Genomic DNA, 13951 nt, shown 5'->3' with positions numbered 1-13951 from the left:
GGAAACCAATAGCATTCTACTGTTAGCTCAGGGGATGAATAGGAAACCAATAGCATTCTGCTGTTAGCTCAGGGGAAGAATAGGAAACCAATAGCATTCTACTGTTAGCTCAGGGGATGAATGGGAAACCAATAGCATTCTGCTGTTAGCTCAGGCATTCTACTGTTAGCTCAGGGGATGAATAGGAGGAGGAAGAGTCTGTTTACATTGTAACAGTGAGGAGGAAGAGTCTGTGTACATTGTAACAGTGAGGAGGAAAACAGTGCGTTATACTGTATGATTGTACTGATGTTTTAATGTTGACTGTTTTCTGCCCAGGGGACTACAGATGAAAATGAACTATCTATATAAAGATGGTGCAATGGCATGTTGTACACGGTCCCTGACAAATACATGTCATATTAAATTGATACAGAAAGAGATACTTTAATGACAAAGCAGATTTGTGATTGAAAGAACACACATTTGTTCCCGACTTACACACAGAAAGCATTGAATTCATTTACAACAATAGCATCTGAAAAGAAAAATATACAACCACCACAAAACCATTTCCCTTTTTTAATAACATCCACATGGACCTCTTTGACAGATGGAGTGAAAACGGACATCCCTGACAGGTCACTTACGAACTAACGGAAACAGTCCCTAATTGACCGGTCAAAGGATGCATCCCAAATGGCAGCCGATTCCCTTTTATAGTGTATAGGGAATATTTAAGGAATAGGGTGACACTATCTAGGGAATAGCATGCCATTTGAGACGCAGCCAAACATTCCAGAGGAGCTGTGGAACATTCAAACTTTACATACAAGCAGTGCAAGAAGCACATTGAGTCAACATGATTCCCAGTCAGTTATCACCAGCAGACAGAATACATAGAAGAGTGAAATCAGTGGGAAAAAAACAGCTGAAATAACATAAAATAATAGAAAAAGGTGAGCTGGTACTCGATGTGTGCCTCCACACATCGATATTAAAACACACATGTAGAGTTACAACTGTTCGATGATTTTGAAAAGATTTTAAAAGGGTTTCAATCGTTCTCTCTTACTTTAACCTGTTATGGATAGGGGGCAGTATTTTCACGGCCGGATAAAAAACGTACCCGATTTAATCTGATTATTACTCCTGCCCAGAAACTAGAATATGCATATAATTATTAGCTTTGGATAGAAAACACTCCAACGTTTCTAAAACTGTTTGAATGGTGTCTGTGAGTATAACAGAACTCATTTGGCAGGCCAAAACCTGAGAAGATTCTGTACAGGAAGTACCCTGTCTGACCATTTCTTTGCCTTCTTGATTATCTCTATCCAAAACAGGGGATCTCTGCTGTTACGTGACACTTCCTACGGCTCCCATGGGCTCTCAGAAGGCGGCAAAAAGCTGAATCGTGGCTTTGCAGGCCCTGGCTGAAAAATATTAGCGCGTTTGGATAGTGGCCAGTCAGAGTACTATGAGACTGAGGCTCGTGCACGAGTCGACTCCATGTTTACTTTCTCTCTCTTTGAACGAAAACAACCACTCCCGGTCGGAATATTATCGCTTTTTTACGAGAAAAATGGCATAAAAATTGATTTTAAACAGCGGTTGACATGCTTCGAAGTACGGTAATGGAATATTTAGACATTTTTTGTCACGAAACGCGTCGGGCGCGTAACCCTTCGTCACCCTTGGATAGTGTCTTGAACGCACGAACAAAACACCGCTATTTGGATATAACTATGGATTATTTTGAACCAAACCAACATTTGTTATTGAAGTAGCAGTCCTGGGAGTGCATTCTGACGAAGAACACCAAAGGTAATCAAACTTTTCTAATAGTAAATCGGAGTTTGGTGAGGGTCAAACTTGGTGGGTGTCAAAATAGCTAGCCGTGATGGCTGGGCTATCTACTCAGAATATTGCAAAATGTGCTTTCACCGAAAAGCTATTTTAAAATCGGACACCTCGATTGCACAAAGGAGTTCTGTATCTATAATTCTTAAAATAATTGTTATGTTTTTTGTGAACGTTTATCGTGAGTAATTTAGTAAATTCACCGGAAGTGTTCGGTGGGAATGCTAGTTCTGAACGTCACATGCTAATGTAAAAAGCTGTTTTTTGATATAAATATGAACTTGATTGAACAAAACATGCATGTATTGTATAACATAATGTCCTAGGCGTGTCATCTGATGAAGATCATCAAAGGTTAGTGCTGCATTTAGCTGTGGTTTTGTTTTTTGTGACATTATATGCTAGCTTGAAAAATGGGTGTCTGATTATTTCTGGCTGGGTACTCTGCTGACATAATCTAATGTTTTGCTTTCGCTGTAAAGCCTTTTTGAAATCGGACAGTGTGGTTAGGTAAAGGAGAGTCTTGTCTTTAAAATGGTGTAAAATAGTCATATGTTTGAAAAATTGAAGTTTTGGGTTTTTTGAGGAATTTGTAATTCGCGCCACGCCTATCATTGGATATTGGAGCAGGTGTTCCGCTAGCAGAACGTCTAGATGTAAGAGGCTAAACTGCATCAAATTACAATGCTTATATATTAGTAAAACTCATAATCTAAAACTTTAACTTAATGTGATTATGGCCGTACATTTAGACCCTCTGATACCTGAATTCTCAGCTCTTAGCAAAAACAATTATACAATCGTTAACCCCTTTACAATAGGGGGGGTTAATGATTGGGTTACACAGAGGTAACCCTTGAACATCAGCTCACCACAGAGAGAAGAAGGGTTCAAGCGTTTAAGATTGAACATTCTACATTCTTTGTTTGTTTGCCTTGAAAATGTCACAATGGTACAATAGAGTGAACAATTCATAGCCATGCAGGTCAACCTCTCTGAGATGTTTCATCTATAAATGTTCTTACAGTCCCTGTGTTCAAACCCCTTTCCGGAGGAGGGGAGTCAAACCGCTATTTCTCGCGCGACCAACCTTCACATTGTAGTAGCTTGTTCTGCCACACAGACTGAGACAGACGGAGAAAGACAGAGACAAACAAAGACAAACAGACAGCCCTTCCAAATGACAAAGAGAGGAGAGAGAGAATACAGTGACTATTTCCAGACCACGTGTCTCCCTCCTCTATAACAACAGTCTGTATAGACCACGTGTCTCCCTCCTCTATAACAACAGTCTGTATAGACCACAGGTCTCCCTCCTCTATAACAACAGTCTGTATAGACCACATGTCTGTCTCCTCTATAACAACAGTCTGTATAGACCACGTGTCTTATAACAACAGTCTGTATAGACCACGTGTCTTATAACAACAGTCTGTATAGACCACGTGTCTGTCTCCTCTATAACAACAGTCTGTATAGACCACGTGTCTCCCTCCTCTATAACAACAGTCTTTATAGACCACGTGTCTGTCTCCTCTATAACAACAGTCTGTATAGACCACGTGTCTCCCTCCTCTATAACAACAGTCTGTATAGACCACGTGTCTCCCTCCTCTATAACAACAGTCTGTATAGACCACGTGTCTCCCTCCTCTATAACAACAGTCTGTATAGACCACGTGTCTCCCTCCTCTATAACAACAGTCTGTATAGACCACGTGTCTCCCTCCTCTATAACAACAGTCTGTATAGACCACGTGTCTCCCTCCTCTATAACAACAGTCTGTATAGACCACGTGTCTCCCTCCTCTATAACAACAGTCTGTATAGACCACGTGTCTCCCTCCTCTATAACAACAGTCTGTATAGACCACGTGTCTCCCTCCTCTATAACAACAGTCTGTATAGACCACGTGTCTCCCTCCTCTATAACAACAGTCTGTATAGACCACGTGTCTCCCTCCTCTATAACAACAGTCTTCATAGACTACGTGTCTGTCTCCTCTATAACAATGTTTTTTACAGTATGTACAAAGAAACAACACTGCTCCAGCACGCCACCGAGCAGCACGCCACCGAGCAGCACGCCACCGAGCAGCACGTCACCGAGCAGCACGCCACCGAGCAGCACGCCACCGCTGGCCCCTCAGTTGGCCTGTGAGATGCGCGAGTCTGAGCCGATGTAGTTGAGCATGGTCTGGACGAGCTCCGGGAGGTCGTAGTCGTGTTTCCAGCCCCAGTCGTTCCGTGCGTTAGAGTCGTCAAAATTCATTGGCCAGCTGTCAGCTGTAAAGGGAGAGAAGAGAAGAGGATCAATTTTGTTGGGGGCGTGTTCATCATGTTGGGGGCGTGTTCATAATGTTGGGGGCGTGTTCATAATGTTGGGGGCGTGTTCATAATGTTGGGGGCGTGTTCCTCATGTTGGGGGCGTGTTCATAATGTTGGGGGCGTGTTCATAATGTTGGGGGCGTGTTCATCATGTTGGGGGCGTGTTCATAATGTTGGGGGCGTGTTCATAATGTTGGGGGCGTGTTCATCATGTTGGGGGCGTGTTCATCATGTTGGGGGCGTGTTCCTCATGTTGGGGGCGTGTTCATAATGTTGGGGGCGTGTTCATCATGTTGGGGGCGTGTTCATAATGTTGGGGGCGTGTTCATAATGTTGGGGGGCGTGTTCATCATGTTGGGGGCGTGTTGATCATGTTGGGGGCGTGTTCATAATGTTGGGGGCGTGTTCATAATGTTGGGGGCGTGTTCCTCATGTTGGGGGCGTGTTCATAATGTTGGGGGCGTGTTCATAATGTTGGGGGCGTGTTCATCATGTTGGGGGCGTGTTCATAATGTTGGGGGCGTGTTCATAATGTTGGGGGCGTGTTCATCATGTTGGGGGCGTGTTCCTCATGTTGGGGGCGTGTTCATAATGTTGGGGGCGTGTTCATAATGTTGGGGGCGTGTTCATAATGTTGGGGGCGTGTTCATAATGTTGGGGGCGTGTTCCTCATGTTGGGGGCGTGTTCATAATGTTGGGGGCGTGTTCATAATGTTGGGGGCGTGTTCATCATGTTGGGGGCGTGTTCATAATGTTGGGGGCGTGTTCATAATGTTGGGGGCGTGTTCATCATGTTGGGGGCGTGTTCCTCATGTTGGGGGCGTGTTCATAATGTTGGGGGCGTGTTCATAATGTTGGGGGCGTGTTCATAATGTTGGGGGCGTGTTCATAATGTTGGGGGGCGTGTTCATCATGTTGGGGGCGTGTTGATCATGTTGGGGGCGTGTTCATCATGTTGGGGGCGTGTTCATCATGTTAGGGGCGTGTTCATCATGTTGGGGGCGTGTTCATCATGTTGGGGTGTGTTCATCATGTTGGGGGCGTGTTCATCATGTTGGGGGCGTGTTCATAATGTGAATGTCTATTACTGGCACTGACTTCGCTGACAGCTAGTTATTGAGGAAACATTCACTTACTATATGTGGTTGTCCGTCTCACTTAGCTACCTTAAGAATGCACTGACTGTAAGTCTCTCTGCATAAGAGCGTCTGCTAAATGACTCACTGACTGTAAGTCTCTCTGGATAACAGGGTCTGCTAAATGACTCACTGACTAAGTCTCTCTGGGTAAAAGCGCCTGCTAGTCTCTCTGGGTAAGAGCGTCTGCTAGTCTCTCTGGGTAACAGGGTCTGCTAGTCTCTCTGGGTAAGAGCGTCTGCTAGTCTCTCTGGGTAAGAGCGTCTGCTAGTCTCTCTGGGTAAGAGCGCCTGCTAGTCTCTCTGGGTAAGAGCGTCTGCTAGTCTCTCTGGGTAAGAGCGTCTGCTAGTCTCTCTGGGTAAGAGCGTCTGCTAGTCTCTCTGGGTAAGAGCGTCTGCTAGTCTCTCTGGGTAAGAGCGTCTGCTAATATAATGTCTTCTTACTCTAAAGGCTGTAAAAGAGTTAGTAAAATTGTCACATGAGACATTTGTTGTTAGTTTCTACATTCAACTCAAATATAAATGCTTGGAAGTTCAAGAGAATCTCGAAAAGACCCTTCAGTGGCGCATTTAGACAGGTCTCCCTCATTCATCGATCTTTGATCTCAATGGTATCACCCACCAGTATTAGGGTAACTTTTCCCAAAATTCCCAGAAATCCCAGTTGGATGATTGCCAGAATCAGGAGGGAATAAGCAAGGAGGGAATCCTCCAACTGGGTTTTCAGGAAAATCTAGGAATTTTGCAACCCACCCAACAAACCAGTCTGAATAAAGGATCAATTAAATGTATTGATCTTACCGATGGCCTGTCTGACTTGATCGATGTCGTAGGTGACCTCTAGGTCCGGCAGCTGTTTCTGGACCTCCTGAGCCAGCTCTTCAGGGGAAAAGCTCATGGCGTTGATGTTATAGGTCCTCATGGAGAGGGTGTCTGCGGGCGCTTCCATCATCTCTACGGTGGCACGCAGACAGTCGTCGATGTACATCATGGGCAGCCGCGTTTCTGGCTTCAGGTTACACTCAAACTTCCCCGTTTTGACGGCATCGTGGAATATGGCTACAGCGTAGTCTGGAGGGGAGGAGAGGTTTAGATAGGTTTGGTCTGATCATAGTAATTGATGACTTTCAGTCTATTTAGAGTAGGGCTGTTGCAGTGACCACATTACAATCACACCGACAGTCACGAGTCAAATTCCACGTGACCGTTGAGTCACGGTAACTAGGTGTCTCCAAAACTGCGTTCTGATACCGCTGATGGTCATTAGTAGCCTACCAAACTTGCTAACGGCCAGTCGCTATTGGCCTGGTACTCAGGGCTCTATTGTCCCTCCATCAGGTCCTAATGGTCTGGTACTCAGGGCTCTATTGTCCCTCCATCAGGTCCTAATGGTCTGGTACTCAGGGCTCTATTGTCCCTCCATCAGGTCACTAAAGGCCTGGTACTCAGGGCTCTATTGTCCCTCCATCAGGTCCTAAAGGTCTGGTACTCAGGGCTCTATTGTCCCTCCATCAGGTCCTAATGGTCTGGTACTCAGGGCTCTATTGTCCCTCCATCAGGTCACTAAAGGCCTGGTACTCAGGGCTCTATTGTCCCTCCATCAGGTCACTAAAGGCCTGGTACTCAGGGCCCTATTGTCCCTCCATCAGGTCACTAAAGGCCTGGTACTCAGGGCTCTATTGTCCCTCCATCAGGTCACTAAAGGCCTGGTACTCAGGGCTCTATTGTCCCTCCATCAGGTCCTAAAGGTCTGGTACTCAGGGCTCGATTGTCCCTCCATCAGGTCCTATTGTCCTATCATCATGTAGTCTAGTCTATAGACCTATATGTTTTGATGAGGTGGGTATCACAGCATCATGTACTCTAGTCCATAGACCTATATGTTTTGATAAGGTTGCCAAATAACTCCAAACGTTGCCAATAGGCCTAGGACCCCTTGAACTTCACAATTGCTCCTGGTGTTCTCCCTAAGACATGGAATGACCCCATGTCCTCCCCCTACAAGAAGGAGGAGATCCTTCTGACTTAGATAACTAACGTCCAATTTCCAAACGATCTCGCCTTTCCAAAGTTTTTAGAATCCCTGGCCAACTGTCAGCTAAGAACATGTTTAAATTCTCACTCTATTATAAATTTGGACCAATCAGGTTTTAGACCTGGACAAAGCACTGTTTCAGCTGCTACGCTTGTTCTAGATGATGTGTTAAGCTGTTTAGATTATAAAAATCACATTTTCCAAGGCCTTTGATACTGTTGACCATCACACTCTGATTCAAAGGTTGAAATAGGCCTGGATCAGGTATCTTGCAAGTGGTTTGCAAATGATCTTTCAGACAGGATTCAATATGTAGATGGTGGTAGGTAGCCTAGTGGTTATAGCATTGGGCCAGTAACCGAAAGGATGCTGGATCGAATCATAGAGCTGACAAGATAAAAATAAATCTGTCGTTCTGACCCTGAACAAGGCAGTTAACCCACTGTTTCCCGGTAGGCCGTCATTTGTAAATAAGAATTTGTTCATAACTGACTTACTTAAATAAAGGTAAACAAATGTTTTAAAAAGTGTGATCTTTGATGGTGTTATGTCTTGTTTTCTGGATATTACAAAAAGCGTACCGCAAGGTTTGATACTAGGACCTGTTCTCTTGATTACTTCTATAAATAATTCATTTTACATTTACATTTTTAGTCATTTAGCAGACGCTCTTATCCAGAGCAACTTACAGTAATGAATGCATACATTTCATACATTTTTTTGTTGTTGTTTTTTTTCTTCGTACTGGCCCCCGTGGGAATCAAACCCACAACCCTGGCGTTGCAAACACCATGCGTTGCAAACACCATGCTCTACCAACTGAGCTACAGGGAAGGCCAGTATTGGTCTATCTGTTAACTTGTAATAGTCATTTGTATGCAGACGATACTGTTATGTATTCCATTGTCCCAACTGTTCACCAGGTTATGTTAGAGCTGCAATCTGACCTTGTTACCTTACAGAAAGCGTACAATATGTTACAAATTTGTGAAACGTATGATATGTTACGAAATCTCGCTAGGTGCCAACGTTAGCTAGCTGGCTAATGTTAGCTAGGCTAGGGGTTCGGGTTAATGTTAGGGTTAGGTTAACCTGTTGGGGGTAGGGGGCAGTATTTACACGGCCGGATAAAAAAACGTACCCGATTTAATCTGGTTATTACTACTGCCCAGAAACTAGAATATGCATATAATTATTGGCTTTGGATAGAAAACACCCTAAAGTTTCTAAAAATGTTTGAATGGTGTCTGTGAGTATAACAGAACTCATATGGCAGGCAAAAACCTGAGAAGATTCCATACAGGAAGTGCCCTCTCTGACCATTCATTGAGCTTCTTGTCTCTGTTTATTGAAGACTGAGGATCTTTGCTGTAACGTGACACTTCCTACGGCTCCCATAGGCTCTCAGAGACCGGGAAAAAGCTGAATGATATCGAGGCAGCCCCAGGCTGAAACACATTTGCGCTTTTGGCAAGTGGCCGATCAGAGGACAATGGGCTTAGGCGCGTGCACGAGTCAACCCCATGCTTTATTTTCTTTCGTCTTTTTACCTAAACGCAGATTCCCGGTCGGGAATATTATCGCTTTTTTACGAGAAAAATGGCATAAAAATTGATTTTAAACAGCGGTTGACATGCTTCGAAGTACGGTAATGGAATATTTAGAAATTTTTGGTCACGAAATGCGTCGTGCTCGTGACCCTTCTTTACCATTCGGATAGTGTCTTGAACGCAAAAACAAAACACCGCTATTTGGATATAACTATGGATTATTTTGAACCAAACCAACATTTGTTATTGAAGTAGAAGTCCTGGGAGTGCATTCTGACGAAGAACACCAAAGGTAATACAATTTTTCTTATGGTAAATCGGACTTTGGTGAGTGCTAAACTTGCTGGGTGTCTAAATAGCTAGCCCTGTGATGCCAGGCTATCTACTGAGAATATTGCAAAATGTGCTTTCACCGAAAAGCTATTTTAAAATCGGACATATCGAGTGCATAGAGGAGTTCTGTATCTATAACTCTTAAAATAATTGTTATGCTTTTTGTGAACGTTTATCGTGAGTAATTTAGTAAAAAAATGTGTCAATTCACCGGAAGTTTGCGGGGGGTATGCTAGTTCTGAACGTCACATGCTAATGTAAAAAGCTGGTTTTTGATATAAATATGAACTTGATTGAACAAAACATGCATGTATTGTATAACATAATGTCCTAGGGTTGTCATCTGATGAAGATCATCAAAGGTTAGTGCTGCGTTTAGCTGTCTTCTGGGTTTATGTGACATTATATGCTAGCTTGAAAAATGGGTGTCTGATTATTTCTGGCTGGGTACTCTGCTGACATAAGCTAATGTTTTGCTTTCGTTGTAAAGCCTTTTTGAAATCGGACAGTGTGGTTAGATTAACGAGAGTCTTGTCTTTAAAATGGTGTCAAATAGTCATATGTTTGAGAAATTGAGGTAATAGCATTTCTAAGGTATTTGAATAACGCGCCACAGGATTCCACTGGCTGTTACGTAGGTGGGACGATTTCGTCCCACCGACCCTAGAGAGGTTAAAGGGTTGGCTAGAAGGGTTAAGTTTAGGAGTTAGGTTAAAGGGATAAGGTTAGGGATAGGGGAAGAGTTAGCTAACATGCTAAGTAGTTGCAAAGTAGCAAGTAGGTGAAAAATTGCTAATTAGCTGAAATTGTCAGTGATGAGATTCGAACTTGCAACCTTCGGGTTGCTAAACGATCGCATTATATGCCCACCCGTCCACCCATTCCAACCACCCTACTTTAATTTTTGCCATAAGTAACCATCTGTCTTATGTAACCATACCAAACGTAACATGTCATACCAATTTCAGTGTCCAGTGTTACGTCTAGTCTATGAGAACAGGCTGTGTCCAGGGGGTTTACTAGCTTGAACATCAAGCTGCCTCACACTGGCTACAGAAACAGGACATTCAAAAAATTCTGGCTTAGACAAGACTAACTTCCTTACAGTTACCAAAGCAACAACCACAATCCTGTCCCAAAGTGAGGTTACCCCATTGGATAACCAGGAATGGTGGGAGGGGTATGTCGAAGGATGGCAAGGGGTTTAGACATGGATTACATACTGCATCACTTTCTCACGTCATCAACCTGGCTAAAATTGCTGAAGGCCATAACCATAATGTTCTATAACATGTCCCTGTTACATAACCCCCAACGACACGTTGAAGTCAGGAGGGTGGACTGAAATAGAGTTATGACAGTGAGGAACCTGGTGTACCGCTTTGGCGTGTGTGTGCTTGGGGAGGGTGTGTGTGTGTCTCTCTAACTCACCTGTCGTTCCTCCTCCAGGCTGTGAGTCAGCAGAGATGATTCCTGGGTAGCGCAGACAGCGGAAGTCAAGGCCGTAGCGGTGGTGGTAGTACTGTTGGAGGGAAGACGGGCAATAAGGGTTAGATGTTTCACTTATAGCGACATTACAGACCAATGATTTCAGATGACTGAAGCGGTCAAACTCACCAGGTCAGATTTACCAGATCAAATTCACCAGGTCAGCTTTACCAGATCAAATTCACCAGGTCAGATTTACCAGATCAAATTCACCAGGTCAGATTTACCACATCAAATTCACCAGGTCAGATTTACCAGATCAAATTCACCAGGTCAGATTCACCAGATCAAATTCACCAGGTCAGATTTACCAGATCAAATTCACCAGGTCAGATTCACCAGATCAAATTCACCAGGTCAGATTTACCAGATCAAATTCACCAGGTCAGATTTACCAGATCAAATTCACCAGGTCAGATTCACTAGATCAAATTCACCAGGTCAGATTTACCAGATCAAATTCACCAGGTCAGATTTACCAGATCAAATTCACCAGGTCAGATTTGCCAGGTCAGATTCCTGGTACTTGTAAATGGGGAATAAAGGTGATTCTGATTCTGGACTGAGGTTGAATGCTGATTGGTCATTTCTTCTGTATTCTGTATTGCTAACATGTGTTTTTATCTCACCTCTCCCATGAGCTCTGCGTGGACCTTGGACACTCCATAGATGGTCCTGGGTCTCTGGACACAGAGGTCAGGGGTTGGGTTCCGGGGCGAAGTGGGCCCAAAGGCTCCGATGGTGCTGGGGACGAACAGACGCAGCCCGTGCTCCGCTGCAATGTCCAGGATGTTGTGGAGCCCTGAGGAACAGGAAGTTCAATAGTTACTCTCTCTGGGCCCATCCCAGGCCAGGTTAAAATGAAGCTTTGGTGTGGCAAGGATCTAGGCTGAGCCAAAATGACGGTTTCTCCATTGCTCACCAGTGATGTTGACGTCGCGAGCCAGAGATACGTTGGCCTCTCCCACCGCGCTAAGCAGGGCGCTGTAATGGACCAACCACGTGATGCGGTTGTTCACCACAATCTCACGCAGGTTCTTATAGTCCAGGATGTCAGAGTAGATGAAGGGGCCTGAGGAGAAACAGGAAGCACCATAGAAACAACAAGCATCAATATAAAACAGTGGTCTCACTAAAAGCCTCTAGTATAATTGTAATGTCTTCTGGATTTTGGATGAGAATGACTAATTGTACTCTTTATAACAGTTGGTTAAACAGTGCCCTGGACAATTCCTATAGACTTACTTAGTATTAGCTGGCCCTGAATCAGTCATTGTAGCAGACAGTTCATTACAGGTTATTGACTAACCAATCACCATTCATCAAGCATTGTAGTAGACAGTTTTGACCAGCCAATCACCATTCATCAGGCATTGTAGTTGACAGTTTTGACCAGCCAATCATCATACATGAACTGTTCAAAACACATTCACTTCCTGGTGACGTTCTGTACAAGAAGCTTTTCACAAGGATCAATATCACAACTAACCAAATCATTCCCTATTTTAACTACGGAACCCTCCAGATGTCTTTTCTATTTACATTTCAGACATTTTAAAGCAAACTAACGGACAAGTTTACATTCTCCTGAATTAATGAATTAATAAATGTAACGTTAGCCAAACGGGAATCAGGTTAATGCTTCCTTCCTGTTTGTAACGACTAGGGCTGTGGTGGTCACGAAATTTAGTCTGCCGGTGATTGTCAAGCAAATAACTGTCGGTCTCACGGTAATTGACCGTTAATTAACATTAACACATTTAGCATCTCCTGGCTTCCACACACAGACAACAAGCCACATGATGCAGACCTTTGGAACGTCTACATTTTAAAAAGTCTAATAAATCCATGTAATATAGTCTACACCTCCACAATAAATCCATGTAATATAGTCTACACCTCCACAATAAATCCATGTAATATAGTCTACACCATCACAATAAATCCATGTAATATAGTCTACACCATCACAATAAATCCATGTAATATAGCCTCCACCTTCACAATAAATCCATGTAATATAGTCTACACCATCACAATAAATCCATGTAATAAAGCCTACACATTCACAATAAATCCATTATTTATTTTAGACAGGTCTAAAGAAACATGATGCAACGTGTACGCTAATAAACGGGAAGCAAGTACAGGGAGTGAATTTAGTAAATAAACGAACGTGGAACAAAACAAGAAACACGAGTAGTGTACAGACAGAAACAACAACGCCTGGGGAAAGAACCGAAGGGAGTGACAGATATAGGGAAGGTCATCAAGGAGGGGATGGAGTCCAGGTGAGTCTCATGAGGTGCAGGTGCGCGTAACGATAGTGATAGGTGTGCATAATAATGAGAAAACTGGCGACAAGGAGCGCCAGAGAGGGGGAGAGGGAGTAGACGTGACACATGATATGAAGAAAATGTAGTTATTTCAGAAGAAAAGAATAGCATACTCTGAGTTGTCCTTGTGTTAGGTCCTGATCTGGCTATACCAAATGGCTGTGGGGCTACACTAGTTTATTTAGCAGACAAGATTTGCTTAGAATTCCGTGGCTTTATTTTATAGTATGAAGAATACAATTGAACAATGCTGAATAAAATAGAAAGGTAATTTTCTCCAAACGATTTGAGGGAGTGTGTGAAGCGGTTAACAAAGAAATAGGTACTCCTATTATTAATTATTCATGTAACTGTAGCTGTTCTACAAACGTTGGGCTATTTGTTTTGATTCTTAATACATTGTAAAATGTAAAATGTAAAAAAATGTAAGGTTGCATGATGTGACTCGGGTCTTTCTCACAGGCTACAAGTGAAGACAGACACATCGGGGACGCATCCTTATCCAATTCCGAGGTGCATATTTAAAAGATATTGGATTTACTGTCCACATTTACTTTTCGTCAACCAACAAGATGAGTAGGCCTAATGAACAGTAAAAGCACTAGCCTATGTCAATCTACTATCCCCCATAGTACAAAAGTTGACCTATTCTATTTTGTGCAAGAAATAATTATTCCAGACATATTTTGGGACAGTTGTGGGATGTGATAGATCCAAAATTAATACAACCACTAGCATCAAAAAACATTTTAAAAGCAATGAAACTGATGCAACAGATCAGAACGTTTAGCTTAAAATGTTGATAAACTATTAGGCTATTTCTTCACATTATTAGCGCTGCAATGCGCACATGGCAGTAGGTAGAAGTAGGTACATGGCAGTAGGTAGAAGTAGGTACATGGTA

General features: G+C 43.2%; 1 protein-coding gene across 1 annotated transcript in view; it reads right to left on the bottom strand.

The window, feature by feature from the left end:
- Positions 1–410: 410 nt before the first annotated feature.
- Positions 411–13951, bottom strand: part of LOC106571052 (L-threonine 3-dehydrogenase, mitochondrial) — a 25219-nt gene continuing 11678 nt past the window's right edge. The window contains exons 5-9 of the mRNA XM_014143707.3: positions 11634–11783; positions 11341–11513; positions 10655–10745; positions 6107–6376; positions 411–4128 (exon numbers count right to left, since the gene is read on the bottom strand). Of these exons, the coding sequence (XP_013999182.1) occupies positions 3989–4128; positions 6107–6376; positions 10655–10745; positions 11341–11513; positions 11634–11783 (824 nt within the window). The 3' untranslated portion in view covers positions 411–3988. The remainder of the gene's footprint in view (positions 4129–6106; positions 6377–10654; positions 10746–11340; positions 11514–11633; positions 11784–13951) is intronic.

The sequence above is a fragment of the Salmo salar genome, chromosome 15, assembly GCF_965601325.2.
Source record: "Salmo salar chromosome 15, fSalSal1, whole genome shotgun sequence".
Lineage (NCBI taxonomy): Eukaryota > Metazoa > Chordata > Actinopteri > Salmoniformes > Salmonidae > Salmo > Salmo salar.
Note: the sequence above shows the minus strand (reverse complement) of the source record. Positions and strands in the feature narration are given on the sequence as shown.